Source organism: Papaver somniferum, unplaced genomic scaffold, assembly GCF_003573695.1.
Source record: "Papaver somniferum cultivar HN1 unplaced genomic scaffold, ASM357369v1 unplaced-scaffold_99, whole genome shotgun sequence".
Classification (NCBI taxonomy): domain Eukaryota; kingdom Viridiplantae; phylum Streptophyta; class Magnoliopsida; order Ranunculales; family Papaveraceae; genus Papaver; species Papaver somniferum.
Window position 1 is genome coordinate 4,934,591 of NW_020653081.1, and position 17,887 is coordinate 4,952,477.

Genomic DNA, 17,887 nt, shown 5'->3' on the forward strand with positions numbered 1-17,887 from the left:
TAAACCCATCCTAGATGGGATAATGAATGAGTATGCCTCAAAACAGGTTTCCTTTGCTTAGTTAGCCTAGATGTAACGGCCATTTCAACTAAATGTAATAACCTAACATCCACCTCTTGATCCAAAATATGCTAATGTGACACCAATGGCCAATATCTGTCCAACCCCTTCCTTAAACTAGGGACCGCAAATGCAGAGCTCCAACCCATTGAGCGAGTTTGCATCCCTTCAATCTGATGTGTGCTGAAGCTACTGCAAGTACCTACCACTAACTACATTGTGTATTACAAGAAAAAATGAAATTTGTAGTATTAGAATTTAATGAAAGGCAGGTTACAAATATGCATAAAACTTAAAGAAGCTTCAGAAAATCAGAATCTCTTTTCACATTTTTGCACATAAAGAAGAAATGTTGTTGCATTTAGCAAATTGAATCAAATGCTCGTCATCAACACTGCTGGCCGTAATGAACACAATTTCAACGCAAAAGTCTTCATCAATAAGAAGAAGAAGCCATCTGTCCGCAATGTACATGCAGTTAACTTACCGCCACCAACCATCGACTGATCTCTTCCATGATTTAGCTTCCAAAAAATTCACAATTGGATTACATGGTTCGGTCAGCTATATGTAGATCAATTTTGGGAAACTGTGTCTTCAAGATAATGATGATAATGAAATTTTTACATCAACTCAAAGAAGGAAAGTGAAAAGGGCTTGAAAGATTGCCTTTGAGCTTCCCCACTTCCCCAAAAAATGATGACGGCCTTCACCTTCCTTGCTATTGTTTCCTGAACTTATTGAGCTTTGCAGTTGACTTTCTTGCTTTCCCTAAATAAATTAAACATGTCAGCCTAAACAATAAAGCCGAGACAATTAGAAAACATTTAGCATACAAGCATGCAATGATGCAAACACATACACGATAGGGGAAATAATTGGGCATTAATTCTTAACCACGCCGTTTAAAGTTAGCACATAAGCATGATTAACCAGTTTACCTGTGCAGCATTCTTGAGGGCTCCCCAACACTCAACACGATTGTATTTCTTTGAACTCGAATGGAAATACACCCAAACCAAAGCATCCATCAATTCTGGATGTTGTTCAATAAACATTGAGTCTCCATATTGAATAGCTTGAATTACCTGAATAGCATGTAAAAACGAATTAGCATTATGAATTTCGTAGTGATCGCAGCCTACACAAGCCGCAAGAGAAATTCCTCAGTTACACCTTGCAAAAACAACTTTTTCATTCAAACTCATGGGAAACGTTTGGGATAATGCTTTTTGCACCGGGTCTATTAATGACTGATCCTTTTTTGAGAAATCGTACGACTATCGGTATCCAACTCAAATGAATGGGTTTCCACTGGCCGCATCACTGGGAGTGAATCAAGTAGAACAATGCTAAGCAGCAAATGTAAAACTTCAATAATATAAAGCATATTAGTTATGTACCAGTGGCATCTCTTTTTTGAAGATAAGGTATCGAAACTCTGCTGCAACATCCATCAAGACATTAGGACCACTCACGTGGCAGTGAACGATGAGACACATGCCCTCCTTCACCCTTTTCCACTCAGCAACCACATCATCATTGTTGTACCATCCCTTCAACTGCAAATGAATAACAAAACATAGGATCCACGTAAATACATTACTATTTAAAATACGGCAACAAGCGTGTACAAATAGCAGATGATGAAGGGTAGGCACTAGGCACCAAGCAGACATACAAAATTATCTGGTCAGTAATTGAGACAAACTAAGGCGAGTTTTGCCCTTCAATCATCTACTTAAGAGTTTAAGATCAAATACTAGATTATGTTTCTGTCGGGCAAAAAATCAACCCTTACAAAGTCATTCCTATAACCAATACTGACATGCCAATTACTCCAACCTCCGTAAGGGTTAAAAGAAGGCTGGTCATCCACTCAAGACCTAAAATGCATAAAAATTGAAACAAATTTTGCAACTTACACCGAACTACCCCAAATAGAACATCCCTACTTTTGAAGGAACATGAACTATTGGCATTTCAACACAAATTAGCAGTCAACTATTTCCCTGCCAATCGATACATTTTTTCTGAGCAATTGATACTTCACCCAATCACACAAACGATTCAGAACCACATCTGATGTTAAAGTCAGATCAGTTGATTAATATCATGTGATATTAGCAGCAAAAAAAGTAGTATATTTAAAATGTACCTGGTCAAGGGTGATGGCATTGGAGATTGTTAAGGTGAGATTGGCAGTTAGGTCACAGTGAGTGAGAGTATAAGTTCTTGGGTAGTCATTTGTTAAGCTACTCATCTGCTTATAACTATTATTATTCTCCATGAACACTACCTCTTGATCTCCCACCAGTACTACCTTCAATTTTGATGCTTCAAATCTTGCTGGAGGACCCAATAGCCTAGCAGCCTAACAATGAACAACAATACAGTTAAACCTCCCACAATTACTTAGCTAAAACAAACATTAATAGAGAGAGATTGTGTATACCTGGAAAACAAGAGGGTTGTAAGAAGTGGAGTAATTTGTTGGTGATCTCTCAGTTAGAGAAGAAGAGATAAATTTAACTGTTTTAATGTTATTTTTCTTCACTAGTCTCTTAGTAAAAGATGTAAAAGTTGAAGATGATGAAGAAGAAGAAGGTGAATAGCTGCTGCAGGCCATGGAAAAAATTGAACACACATTAATCAGCTACAAAATCATCATCTCCAAACAAACAAACAAAAAATCCTTCTTTCAAATTAATCTTGTAACTTCCCAATCATCTAATCATCTTCATGAACAACAAACCAGCAGCACCAGGAATTGTCCTCTTCAATCATTCAGTGTTTTGAGTTTGAGAGGGAGAGAGAAAGGGTGCTCCTGCCTGGTTAGTGGTAGTTTGTGATGGGAATATACAAAAAATGTGTGGACTGAATTTTGGTATACTTGAGTTGAGAAAATCTAAATAGCAAAATACGGAAACCACACATCTTTTAATGGTGTGTGTGTGTCAGTGTGTGTATGTTTTCATATTTTGTCATTTTTTCTTTTGGCCTTTGGAATTGTTGAGTGAGTTTTGGAGTGCCTGTGTAGAGAAGAGATATAGCTAATGACACGTACGTTGCTTATACAATTTGGATGACTTGAGGATAATGTTTGTAAGCAACTGTGAATGAAGTGGCATCAGACTGGCCTCTAGAGTTTAATAAAATTGCCGATGTCAATGTAGTACCGTCAAATAAATACCAGTGATCTGAGTTTGAAACTCGTCAAGTATTAAATTCTTTATTGATCAAGAAAAAAACAACAACAAAGTTTTTAGAGAAAAATTGACCCTGCCCCAGTTCATATGAAAAAGTGCTAAACAAACCAATTGTGGTTCTTCTTCTGCAATGAAAACAAACCAATGTTGAACTTTTCCTAATTCAGTGGTAGAGCTATAGTGATTTCCTATATGATAAGCATACCCACGTAAGTAATGGTGTATCTCCAAATGATTAAAACTATAAGTCATACAACAACAGAACACTAGAGTTACCTAATGGCTTGTTCACATGCACTCAACTTGGAAAATTGAGATGCTCTAATAGTTGGGATTGCCTAAGGCTTATGATGACAGTAAAAAAACTATTAAAAGAACTACCTACACATTTTAACCTACGGAAAATGCACCGGAAAAGAAAGGAAAATACAATGTACAAAACATTTTACTAAGATATCATTTGTGTGGGTCAACTATGAGAATTGGAAAGTTTCAGTTTCCTGAGAGTTTTTTCAGCCAAACTGATATTGGATCCTTCGGCTGAGGGAGTGGATCCTTCGGTTGAGGGAGGAGCGACAGATGCTGAAGCCCTTGAGGATCCTTCGGTTGAGGGAGGAGCGACAGATGCTGAAGCCCTTGTTGCACAAACCCATTGTCTAGGGTTCTCAATGTCATCACCGGTGACTGTAGGTACGTGCAAACTACCACCTTCCGACTCCTGCATTTGCAAGTATTTTTTACCAAATTGGACAAAATAATAAAGAGAAAACTTGTCTAAGAATTAAAATTTAAACATGAGAAACGGATAGACCTGTATGACAATTGAATATGGTGGAGGCATGTGGAACGTCAAACCCTTTTCTGAAGAAACTGAAAGTCGGACCTGTAAAGAAAGGCGCATGAATTGGCTTGGAATTATAGTGATACATGAAAAAAAATATAGTACAGATTCATAAAGTGAAAAGGGAACTCCCTACAGATAACGGGAGGGCATAACAGCCTAAACCCCAAAGCAATCAACAGAGTCTATAAGTGGAATATATAACGAATAAAGAAAACCAGCTATAAATGAGAGTGGGTTTTTATCTACAGGAAAAACAATTGTGATGCAGAAAAAGAATACAGTTTTTTGGGTAAGTTGTATCTTAAAAAATTAGTCAAGTACAAATTCTGAACATTTTACTGTGCCCTGTTCTATTGTTCTTCTGCATGCCAAAATTTCTCTGACACTAATCATTAAGAGTTTGACACGGGTGAAAGGTGTGATACAATTGAAATGAAAAGGGAAATGTGAACCACAGTATGCTATAGCCCAATATTCAGAACCAGAAACACTGATATTGATATACATATTGACATCCATGCACTTTCATACAGATATGTGATTCAGTTTGTTATCTTTACAAGAATTTGGGGTCACAATTTAGCATGTCTAACAAAAGAAACAAAAAAAGAAGCAGACCTGATGCTTTTCCTTCCATCTTGGAAAGAAATTAGTTCCAAGAAGCTGAAATAAGTGATCCCTCATCTCATCATTCGTTACTAGCAAGCTGTTGCAACTAACGGCCGCATATAACCAATACCTGCAATGACAAAAAAATTGACAAACAAAATGGTGTTGGTATTAAAGAGAAACTTCAAAAACAGCTTTGGACAACATTCTATACTGTATGTCATGTAGGCCGTAGCATGCCCAAATATGATGAGACCTATTGTTCTTCAGTTGGTAGTTATTACATTGTTCTGGGTAATGATGGAGGCACAACATTTTGCCAACCAAAAGGTGTGAGAAATATTTGATCGGCCAAAGCAAAGATCATGAAGATGCATCAAGGACACTATTGCATCTGCAATTTCTTCGATGAAGAATAAGTATTCATTATGAGAAACAATACAAAAAACATAATAAAAACCTCTGTGAACAAGTTATTAGTGCTAGGACTGGGAGAGTTTATTAGTTAAGCTACCGATTCATTAACTAAATAAGCTTAGTCGGAAACGGGATCATTTATCGTGTTTATACTATGGTTTGTTTTATCATATGTCAGTAATGCTAAAATTAAAATGCCTGGACCAATAAAAGCTCACATACGAATTACTTAATTGAAGCAATTAGATTACAACTATATCTGGGTCTAAAAGCCGCATAAACATAATGAAGTGATCGTAAGAGCTTTAAGCACACCAAGCTGTAGAATGTCATTTTATAAACAACTTTATTATTCCATTAGTTAGCGAAATGTGTGTTTCAGACTGTGAAACCTTACCAATCATCATTTGACCCAACAGGGGTAGTATAAAGTGCACCAGATTTTTGCCAGCTTTCGATTAGCTTCTTATTAATTGGTTTTTCTGCAGGACCACCATACACACGTCGACTATGCAAAATAATAAGTGGCAATTTCTTTGAAGGACTCAGTTCACGAATCCGGTTTGCAACACGGTTTAGCTGCCGTAGGAATGAAACGCTTCAGCATAACAGGACACAAATTACACACAGGATCATAGAACTTATCCTTTACCTGGGCAAAGTTTAGATCACGCGCTTTAAGAAGACCAATATTGGCACCGTCTATAACAGCATCAAATGGACCATTTCGGCGAAGCCATTCCTGGATTGAGTTACCACAAAATTTGTCAGGTCATTCCAACAACCGTACTTAGAAGTAAATATTATATAAAGAGAGGAAACATTAGCATATTATAAGAGAAAACCTGTAAGCACCATTTAACATTTTGATGACGTATCATATAGCTCGATAAGAAAGATACGATCAGTATTTTGTGCATGATTTTCTTTCTTATGCAATGTTCCGTACTAGGAACGGTAAGGGCAACCCTTATGGCCTATGAGGACACTTGACCATCAGGCCTGGTTCAGTAAATTAAATATGTAAAAGAAATGTATAAGAGTAGAATGACTTGATCATCAAGCTTACTGCTCAGCCCTATAGATTAAAACGTTTTAATCTGCCAAAAATGAAACAAAATCGAACATTTATATTGACTGATATACCTACATATGATACATTACAGTTTTTACAAATTTTGATAAGATTGTTGTTTACCCACCAACTGAATAGGTCCGGCATCAACTTAACTTTATTGGCCGAGGGCGTGATAACTTTGATTTAGAAAAAAAAACAAAGGTAAGAAGATCCACCTATAAAACTGACAAGAAGCTCCATCTCTCATGTAGGTGAGACAACTTACTTCTTGTTGCAAAATATGTAACCCAGATTTTCTCAAAAAGATAAGAGTATGACAATGCGTATGTTATACATGTATCACACTGTTGAAACCAAATCGAATTCCATGCACACAACTAAGCTTAGTTAGTGGGAACAAGATACTGTTGACAAGCTCTTATGGTTAGTCAAGGAAAAGGTCAAATGTACAGTGTTGACTATTTAAAGAGGGTTGTCTAGTAGCATGATCCATTGCTATTCAAATTTACATACTATATATCTGGAATTTTCATCTCATACCAGATAGATGTCATCCTTTCTTGCATGGTGATATTTGGCAGGAGAACACATAATGAAAGCACAAACATGTTTAGTGGTAAGTTCCCTAGCTTTACAGGGCAAGAAATCAACCGACGTACTTCACTAGACGCCCGAGCATAGTCAGATAAGTTCAAGGCCAGTCCTGCTTTGAAGAATTGGCTCCTCAATACTGACAGAAAAATCACTATTGAATTTCTAGATAGACAGTACATGACAGTAATATATGAGGTGTGCTGAAGGAAAGCTTTCATATTTCCTGGTTACTGGGGCTGCTTGGTCAAAGGGAATAGTGTTTGTCTTTCGGAGTGGAGATTACTTGGGAAAGCAAGTAAGATATGTGATTTCTAACTCAAGATGTAAAGTTGGAAACAGGGTAATGGTGCGTATGTTTGAAAACTGATCTAGATGCAATCTTTATTGCAATGGGTTATTTGGCTGATTGCAATCCTACCGCATTGTGACTACAGACTACTGCATAAACAGCCTCTTACACAAACAGCCTCTTACACAAACAAGATAGTGTTTATGTCGTTTACCTTCCTGGTGATTAATTTAGTGTTTATATAAAACTAATGCCAGTATATAGTAATTAGATGCAAATCACATTATGCAACACAGATAATTGAAGTACTAGAACTAATCTAACCTGAAATTTATTGAATTCAGCCTTGACCTCTCTTTTGCCAGCTAAGTTGGACAATGAGGTAGCAAAATTCTTTGTCTCCAATGGATCAATGTCAATACAAACAAGCTTTTCTCCGCAAGTACGGCAAACACCATCCTCATTCATCTCAGTTCTTACCACATTCCATTTTCCTTTGCCCAACCATCCTATCCCATGCCACCCTCCCCCTCCCTTAACAACCCCATTCTTCACCTCTCTCATATCCCAATTCTCCTTCCCAACATCTATAGACTTATCCGACTTAAACCAATCTTCCACAATCTCAGCAGTAGATTCAACCACCTGTCTAACTGAACTGCGCAACCGATGTAAAAGCTCGTACACTTTCTCTCCCCTCCCTACACTTGAACTAACCTGTAACAAAGCCGCTAATTCTGGCTCCTCCGCTATAACCCCTGAATCCACCATGTGTGCATCAACTTCATAAGCCTTATCTGCTTCCCCCTTTTTACAAAAACCGTATAAAGCTGGTCCATAAGACCTAAGTTTTGGCACAATTTCATAACTCATCATTTTCTTAATTAAATCAAAAGCCATTTCTGGGTCTTCCATTTTAGCAGCTAATCTTGCTACACTAGTAAATGTAGCCTCATTCGGCGCAATTTTATCGATATTCATTTGTTTATAAATCTCAAAACCCCTTTCAAGACCTAATTTTGAAACATTTTCATCACTGGTATCACCTTCCCCTTTCACATCAACCCCAGAAGAGCATAAATAAAGTAGCATATTATAATGGTGTTGAGTAATTTTAATACCTTGAATTTTAGCATCATCGTAAAGACGAAGGGCTTCAATAAGATCACCATGTCTAGAACACATCTCCAGATTGAATTTAAACTTGTTCTCAGGAGCTTCAAAGCGTAATTTTTTCTGCATTTTCTTAGTAAGAACTACATCGGTTTTATTGGATGAAGATTCGTCCCGTACTTTTGCGGAGATTGCCACAGTTGATAGATGAGAAGATTTCTTGTAAAAACTAGTACAATCCCTGTGATGGAGAGAAGAGGGGTAATGGAGAAGACGATCATGGTGAAGATTAGTAATGATACTGTTTCTCCTGGTGAAGTTAATTGTTCTGGAAGTGAGGAATAGATATTGGGATTTAGTGAAGAAGGCGAGAGAGTTTCTTGCTAGAGAAGAAGAAGAAGATGATAGAGAGGAGCAGCAGCAGCCTGCGAAACCCATCTATCTCTATTGGTTTTTGCTTTAGGAGAGTGGTGCTATCTCTTTAATCCACGAGATTTCGATAATTGTCCTGACTGGCATTTGCCAGGTTGAAATCATGAGCCACGGTTAATGGCTATGGGTGAGCATTTGGGATCCATTACCGGCCCACCCAGGTGGGTCTTCGACTTGGACATTAATGGACTTTGATATGCATTCTTCTGTTGGCCTTCCTTGGGTATTTATCAGGTGATTTAAACTTTGCAATAATTCTGAAACTCACTCTGCTAATAACACTCATCCTCATCATGCTTGAGATGTTAGAAACTATATTCAACAAATAGGTCTTATTGGTTTGGGTTATTCAGGTGCTGATACTACTTGGTCTAATCATAGAACCGGAGATGAGCATATATCAGTTAGATTAGACAGAGCTTTAGTGAATAGACTTTAGATAAATCATTACACTCTTACTTACCTTCAACATTTAATTCCTCTTACATCAGATCATAGTCCTATTTTGCTTCATACTACATCTAGCTCTAGAAACATTCAACATTTAAACTTTATAAATGTTGGTTTCATCTGAACTCTTGCACGGATACTATAAATCGAAGCTGGCAACAACATTTTTTGGATCTCCTACTTATCAATTTTTTAGTAAGCTTAAATTCACCAGATCTTAGTTCTAGCAATAGCAATATTGAAGCTAATTTGTATAATATTCAGAATCATCTTCAACAGTGCTATGATAGTAACATGTCTCATACTCATCCTAGAGGCGGGCAGTTAAGTAATTATCTTTAACAGTGGCTTACAATTTCAAAAGAGTATTTTATACAACAAGCAGGTGGTCGATTTCTAGAAGCCGATAAAAATACTTCTTACTTTCATGCTATGACTAATTTTAACAAAAGAAAATCTCATATTCAAGCTATTCATGGCCCTTTAGGAATTTGGTATGATAATATAAGTGATATTGAAGATATTATTCTTAAACATTTTCAGAATATTTCTACTACTTCTAACCCTCTGATTAATCAAGAGATTCTGCAGCTTTTTTCGCCTTCTATCACTAATGTGCATAATAATAATCTTATTCAAATTCTGGATGCTCAAGAAATAAAGGATGTGGTGTTTCAAATCATACCATGGGCTTTTCCAGGCAATGATGGATTACATGCAGCTTTTTATCAAAAATGCTGAGACACTGTCGGAACCGAGGTAATTTCAATAGTCCAATACTTTTTTACTAACAAACACATGCTCAAAGTCGTGAATCATACCTATCAAGTGTTAATTCTTAAAACTCAACACCCTCATACCCCAGATGATTACCGACTGTTGATGGGGAAAAACGATTTACTGGTTTTTCTTAGGAAAGTGAAGAGACGACCGTATGGACAGAACTCCTCAACCGAGCAAATTGCTTAACCTCAAACAGATGCACTGCATGGGAGTGCTTTGAGTTCGAGAGATCAATCTGTAGTACTCTGGCCTAAACCAAGAAATGGCCGTTCCAGAGTCAATTCGGTCACAAAGAGGAAAGAGGGGTCGATCTGTAGGAGGGAAGCTGAGCAGTGTGTGAGATCAATGATGATCAAGTATTATAAATGTGTTGTGGGTTTCTGCAAATGAACTGCTGGGCTCGAATAAGTTTGAATTCTTCTCAATTGAGAGTGATTGTTCAGATGAGAATTCTTGCAGTAATTATGTATATCTGAGACTGTTAGGTTGTTTTTCAATCATGAAAACTTCATCAATAAAAGGTAAGTTAAGACTGAACCACCTATTACTCAAGTTTTCCCCTTTCTATCTATGAGACTAAGTCGCATGACTAAAGTGGACTTTACATGCACAACAGAAAATTCGAGTCAAGTTTATCTTGTTAATTATTCTCGAAACATATATGACTAAGCTTAAGAACATTTGTTCATACTTGATGAATTTGGTTAGAAACAATTTATTGTTTATGACCAAAATCATTATTCAAGTTAATCATTTTAAAATATCCCCGAACAATAATATGTTTCGTTGTCGAGAATGTTTCAAATTGATTATTAGAGAGATATAGAACTACTGTAAATCTGGATACAGGATAGTACACGTACCATCTTACATACTAGCGCAACTTTTATAGGTTTGGAGTCGCAGTACATGTACCCAGTACACGTATCGGCATAGCTATAGTTCGACGACAACTTTTGGTACACATACCGAGTAGCAAATCCAAAAACGTCTGTGGACTCGTAAAATCATGATGGTACAATACCTAGTATGTATACCGAAAAAGTTCTGTAGACTCTTGAACTTGTTTTGTCTTAAGGTTATAAAAACCCGGTACACGTACCATGACAAAATAACTCACGAACTAGAAATTAGGTACACGTACTTACCCAGACGAATATTTTCAGATGCATCAAAATTATTTGTATGAGATAATCGGCATTTGAACAACTCTCTAAAAATACATCTAGGCATATTTGATCACATTATAACCTATGGTTGTGACTCAAGATTAAAGTCTTAAAGTGTTATATGAAAATGGTTAAACTTATAGTTCGTCTGGCTAGTTTCGGCTAACCTTTCATGAACAAGATTCATCTAACAATGGATATTGATTGCTTGATTCCAAAGCTACCTTAGCTTAAATCTAAATCAACATTTGATTTTGAAAGTTTATATAAGGAGAACCTCAAGAAAATGGGATTTTCGAATCCCCGACGCTGTTCTTGTGTGTCATAGATGTAATCTATTTAAACCTTTTTAGGTTTAGCGACTAAAAAGGCTTCGTTTAGGGATTCGTGAAGCCAGGTCCGACTATCTTTATTTTGATAGTTCATGTATCCTGATCTTTATACTGATTGTTGAGTCTCACTCCGATCAGGCAAGATAGATAGAAATAACAAAGTTTCTTCATCTCAGACTTTGTGATTCCACAAGTATATTACTCTACAACGATTCTTTGTTGAAATCGGGTCAGGTGTTACTTATGAGGTGAATAATAATTTAGGTTGCTTTTTAGAGTTGTAAGTTTGGGATTTTGAGGTTTGCTAGACTTTGTCTGTTGCAAATGATTTCCTATCTCACCCTGGTCTTTTGATCAAAACGGAAATCACATATATGCTCATATGTGGGAGACAGATTGTTTTAAAGTCTTCAATTGAGTTGAAGCAACTCTTAAGTTATTGTTTTTGGGTGAAAACTGTTTCTGCTGGTTTTGGTAAATTTGGGTGTGTGAATGAGAAACGAATCTAAACCCTAAACAATGCAATGCACATGAGTACTTTTGATTCGAGAGATCAATATGTACAATCCTGGCCTAAACCAAGAAATAGTCGTTCCAGGCTTGCTTCAGTCACAAAGTGAAGGAGAAGGGTTGGTCTTATGGAGGGAAGCGAAGAGAGTGTTGAGACCAGAATCGTTGATTCTGAAGGTGTGGTTGTTTATGACTTGTATCTGAAAGTAGAACTGGATAGCAGAATGGGAAGCTACCAGGTGATTTCTAGATACTGTATTGTTGCCGACCAAAACTTGTTCTTTGGTGAAGATAGGTGAAGCCTATTTATACAAGTCATATTGAAACGTACCCTGGTCTCGTAGGAAGTGGAAACGATTGAGTGGTGGAAAAAAAAGAGTAAAGTGTAACCATCAGGCGTGATGCTTCCATGATGAAGGAAGTGAATTCGTGTAACCATCAGACATTATGCTTTTATGATGAAGGAAATGAATTTGTTTACACCGTTACTTTTCACCACCACTAATTGTCCCACTTCATGAAAATTTCTTGTAACGGGCGCATTGCACACCGCACGCTGTAAACCGCCAGACAAATACCCTGATGAGCATCCCCCAGTTTGTGACATGTTTGATGTCTCGAGTGTTTTCGTGGAAAACATGTAGCACTTCTCTACGTAAGTCAAAGTCAAGGTACTTACCGTAGGAAAATAACATGTAATGTTTACGGGATTTGTATGTTTACGTCCGTGAACTATGTTTTCCCATGTTTTGTCAAAAGTAAAGTCGTTCATGATCAGTATTCATGTACTGATTTAAGGATGAATAGACTTTTGACAAACACAAAAGTTAAGCATGTATTGTCAATTCATTGATGGAAGATAGGTTAGAATCTTTTGTGATCAAGGATAAAGTCTATTATTGTTATGCAGATAATGATTGAAAATGGAATAGATCCTTGCGTATTACACAATATTGATCTTCTTTGATTCATATCCTATGAAATACTGTGAGGCCCCGTAACATGTCTTATGTTGAGAACGATACGACTAAGTTGATTATTTTTTATTAGCTTGGTTGGTTGTTCCGTAAGTTATGTTATGTTGAGCATTTGTAAACTAAATTAATCATCTTGCTTGGTTATTTAGTTATTTGCTCCGTAAGTTCTCTTATGTCGAGCAAAACAAATGACAATTAAATTGATTACTTTCGTGATTAGTTTGGTTGTTTGTATTCCAATTAGATTAATTAAGGGTTTTCTTATAATTAGTCTAGTTGAGCATTCATATATTCCATAAGATTTTTCTTGTGTTGAGTATATGAACGGCTATCCCAATCATTTGCTAATGGTTTTGGTAGTCATATGTTCTGTAAGTTTACTTATGTTGAGCATAAACAATTAAGTTGATCACCTTGTGTGTTTAATTTGATTGTGTATTCCAATTAAATTAATCATGGGTTTACTTGTGATTAATTTGATTGAGTTTTGGATATAGAAAATCATTTATCATGGATTTTGGTGTCCAATAAAAATCCTTCTTTTCTCTCGAAATCAAGGTCGCTCTTGTTGTTCCCTTGGGAATGACATCTAATGGGGGAGAGTTCTTTTGAACTTGTGCTTAATGGTCATATCTTGAGGGGTGTGTGGCTGTGGAATTTTAGAGAGGTTATCTTGTACATGAAATGTCTCTTGTGGAAATTTCATTATGATCCCGTTCTTGTACCTTTGGCAATTTTATTGACAAAAAAGGGGAGAATTAATATATAGTTCACACTACAAATACATATGGTTTTCGGATCATTGTGTAAGGGGGAGTGGTTTCCATGATCGAGATGGAGTATTGACTAAGGGGGAGTGATACATATCACCATAGTATTATTGTTGAAGTTGTGATACAATTGGACTTTGACACTGTATAATGATGATCGAGAATCTCGAGTTCTCTCATTGTTATAGCTACGGATCTTCAACCACGGTGATGCTAAACTTACAACCTTTGGGATCATTGGAGTACTTGGAAGGACGAAAATTTCAAGGAATGTTGAAGATTAGACTTATGGAATAGGATCCACTAAAGTTTCTTTATCTTTTTTGTATTCCATATGTATTGATAGTTTTGTCACTAAAATTGACAAAGAGGGAGATTGTTAGAGTACTGCTCGGTCAAACTCGCATGCGTTGCTATCTCAAGCATGTTTGTCAATGTTCGTGATCAAAACTATAAGTCTTGATTTCTAGTCTATTATAGCTAAGTCTCGGACTAGGATAATAAGTGTAGTTGAGCTCAAGGACTTCATGGCGATTCATCATACAAGTGGAAGAACTACTCAAGGAACCGGTGGAACTTCTGAACAAAAAGGTATGTGAATACTTGAACTTATCAGTCACCCAAAAGTATATCTATTCTATCTCCTACTTCTTGAGACAAAAGTCGTATGCTATATATATAGACTTAGATTATACACATTTTGTATTTCGAGCCGAGTATACCTCACCTATCTATATCTCGAATATGTGTTGGTAAGAGTTTCTCTTCGACCATGTTTTTCTTTACCTAGTGACGCAAGTCATGTATGTTTCGATCATATTGAAAATTGCTTTGACGAGAAATAGTGTAACAACTATATAACGTCCTATAAAAATGTTTCAATGATTGGAATGAGAGTTTAGATTACATAACCATAGTGGACATAAGTATGTTGTGGAAACACATATGTGCATAAGTCCCATGATGGAAATCGGCTAGTAGCCAAGTTCGCAAACTCAGTCTGCGAACTGCCGAAGTTCTCAAACCCGAGAATTTCTGCTGAGTTATCAAACTATGTTCCGTGAGCCAAGTTCGCGAACAAGAGAAGCTCTCGAAACCTAGAATTTCTGCTGGAGTTTGAAAACTCTTTCCAGTACTTCAAGTCCACGAACCTAGTCTGCGAACTTGTATAGGTTATATATCTAAAGATGATTTCTGAACTTAACTCATAAAGACTAAGGAATGCTTTTGCAAACCATGGATATAAAGTTCATGAACTGATTCATGTGAATCGAATCATCTTTTCTTCAATTGTGTCTTGTGTAGTACATGAGGTTTCCTTGCAATTGAAAAACTCTCTAACTATTTCATGTGAGTCATTTGAACTAGTTATGGTGAAGAAGAAAATGGTTGGTATGAAATGCCCAAATGGCTAACCTTTTGTTTGACTATTATTGAACTAAAAATACACACGTTTGGGTACGGTTAACAAACCTAGAAGCGTGCAGCTCATTTGTGTATGACAAGCTAAGATTTCGATCTAACGGTTGAGATATATTAGCTTGAATCTAAATCAGGTTTTCATCTAACAGTGGATAGTGTTTGCTTTGTGAGCAAGGCGAAACCCTGATTTGAAAGACTATATAAGGGGACATCTAGAAACTCTACAAACTAATCCCAACACGTCTGTGTGATACTAGTTTGTAATCTAGAGTCGATTCTCCTTTAACCTTTGGTTTTCTTCTTCTAAAACCAGGTTAACGACTTAAACACTTCATTGGGATTGTGAAGCCAGATCGATACTACTTTTATCGTAGTTGTGTGATCTGATCTTGCATCTTGTACGAGTACCATCAGATTGATTGGCTTGAGATCGTGAGAGTTCTCCAATAGGAAAGATATAAAAGTAATCACAAACATCTTCGTCTCATCGTTTTTGATTCCACGACGTCTTGTTTCGCTACCATACGATTAAGATTGTTTTGAGGCGATTGATTAATCTAGGCTGTTCTTCGGGAATATAAGACCGGATTATCAATTGGTTTCTGTTCACCTTGATTATATATCAAAAGACGAAACAAAAACTTTAGGGTTTTTCTGTGGGAGACAGATTTATCCTTTGATAGACTTGTCTGTGTGAGACAGATTTGTTTACTGTTAAAGCCTGCGATTTTGGGTCGTAGCAACTCTTAGTTGTGGGTGAGATCAGCTAAGGGAATCAAGTGTGTAGTATCCTTCTGGGATCAGATGCGTAGGGGTGCAAATGTACCTTGGATCAGTGAGAGACTGATTGGGGTTCAACTACAGTCCAGTCCGAAGTTAGCTTGGAGTAGGCTAGTGTCTGTAGCGGCTTAATACAATGTGTATTCAATCTGGACTAGGTCCCGGGGTTTTTCTGCAATTCTGATTTCCTCGTTAACAAAACTTCTGGTGTCTGTGTTATTTCTTTTACGCATTATATTTGTTTATATAATAGAAATAATACAAGTTTTGCGTTAGATCAATAAATTGGATAGTCCGACCTAACGGTTGTTGATTGATATTGATTGATCCTTGGACATTGGTCTTTGGTACCTTCCAAGTTCATCTGTCTTTGATAAAGACTCACAGATTTCTATTTGCTTGAGTAAAGATCAAATTGAGAGATTGAGATATTAACTCCTTGAGATACTTTTACCTATATTGAGTCTGATTGTCTAGTTGATTCTCTAGAAAGTGTTTCGGAGTTAGTCCATACAGATTTCTAAGCGAAATATTGGGAGGTGTTGTTAGACCCCCGCTTTTTCAATTGGTATCAGAGCAGGCAAACACGTTCAAGACCTTACAAGTATGTGTTTGTAGCGATCTGACTCTATGGACAGAGGTGCTATCTCTATTGACATACCACCAGTCTTCGATGGCTCTAATTACTTATGGTGGAAAATTGCTATGCGAGCTTTTCTTCAAGCACGTGATTTTCAATCATGGGTATATGTTGTTAATAGCTATGATTCTCCCGTTGTGGCAGTTGGAGATGTAAACGTTCCCAAAACTATTGGTGAATATAGCTCTGCTGAGATACTTGCGGCTAAGAAAAATTCCGACGGTTTGAATGCCATCATACATGCCATTACCCCAAATCTTCATCACCATGTGTTTAATTGGATTAGGTCTAAAGATGCTTGGGATATCTTAGAAACCGTATTTGAAGGAAACTTCGGTGAAAAGGAAGCTAGGCTTCAAAACCTTAATTCCGATTGGGAGAAACTTCGTATGGAAGATGAAGATTCATTTGATGAGTTTAATCACAAAGTGTATGAATTTGTTAATGCATCTTGTGCATTGGGTAAGACTATTCCTGAAAAGGACATTGTGATAAAAATTCTTAGATCGCCGCCATCTAGATACGAGTGTAAGAAGCATTCCATCATTGAGGGAAATAACCTCGATAATCTTTCCAGAAATACCTTGGTTGGAAATCTAAAGATCTTTGATCATGAGCATACATCCAAAATCAGAAAGGATGTTGCCTTTAAAGCACAGAAGAACACCAAATTACTTGATAAAAGTAAGTGTGTTTATGTCTCTGAGGATGATCAGTCTGAGGATGATTTTTCGGATGAAGATCTTGAAAAATCAGTCTCCTTTATCACAAGACAATTTAGGGATCTTCTTTTGAAGAGAAGTAAACGATTTTCAAGAGATAAACCTAGGTCATCAGATAAACCTCACACTCGCGCCCCTCCTAAAAACAGGGATGCTGACGAGGATATGCATCACTGCTTTAAGTGTAAAGGTTTTGGTCATTTTGCAAATGAATGCCCTAATAGGAGAAAATACACTGAGAACAAAGGTCTTGCTGTAACACTTGATGAAATGTCTGAGATCTATGATTCTGAAGAAGATAGGAAATCAAGTGTCGGTCTTTTATGTGAGAACATTGATTTTGATAGTTGTAGCAATACATATATCAAACTTGATTGTTTCGGTGAAGATGAGAATCCAATCAAGCTGGAAGAATCAATTGACCCATCCTATGGAAACTCTGTTTGTAACATTTTAGGATTCAACTTGTGTTTAGCCACAGTCGCACAACAGATGCCTGATTACTATCCAAGATTGACGACTCGTTTTATTCTCAAAAGGGTCATGAACTATCAAGATGTTACAAGTACAAACATCAAATAAGGCACGCCAACAAACTTGAACGAATAGAAAATCAGTTAGCAAGGAAGCTTAAACTTGCTCAGAAGACCGCTGAGGTATGTAGGATTTTATCTTCGTCTAGAAGTT

At 36.8% G+C, this 17,887-nt stretch overlaps 2 protein-coding genes across 2 annotated transcripts; both read right to left on the minus strand.

Annotated features, from left to right (window-relative positions):
- Nucleotides 1-284: 284 nt before the first annotated feature.
- On the minus strand, nucleotides 285-2,956 carry LOC113346460 (protein STAY-GREEN LIKE, chloroplastic-like). The gene is made up of 5 exons (XM_026590005.1): nucleotides 2,516-2,956; nucleotides 2,219-2,434; nucleotides 1,464-1,622; nucleotides 1,002-1,148; nucleotides 285-831 (listed from the first exon to the last, which is right to left on the minus strand). Exons 1-5 carry the CDS (start codon nucleotides 2,687-2,689, stop codon nucleotides 694-696), a joined length of 834 nt encoding a protein of 277 aa, XP_026445790.1. The 5' UTR covers nucleotides 2,690-2,956; the 3' UTR covers nucleotides 285-693.
- A 523-nt stretch (nucleotides 2,957-3,479) lies between these two features.
- LOC113346462 (proteinaceous RNase P 1, chloroplastic/mitochondrial-like) lies at nucleotides 3,480-8,688 on the minus strand. Its single transcript, XM_026590007.1, has 6 exons — nucleotides 7,425-8,688; nucleotides 5,792-5,881; nucleotides 5,537-5,718; nucleotides 4,732-4,852; nucleotides 4,081-4,152; nucleotides 3,480-3,987 (listed from the first exon to the last, which is right to left on the minus strand). Exons 1-6 carry the CDS (start codon nucleotides 8,649-8,651, stop codon nucleotides 3,739-3,741), a joined length of 1,941 nt encoding a protein of 646 aa, XP_026445792.1. The 5' UTR covers nucleotides 8,652-8,688; the 3' UTR covers nucleotides 3,480-3,738.
- Nucleotides 8,689-17,887: the final 9,199 nt, after the last annotated feature.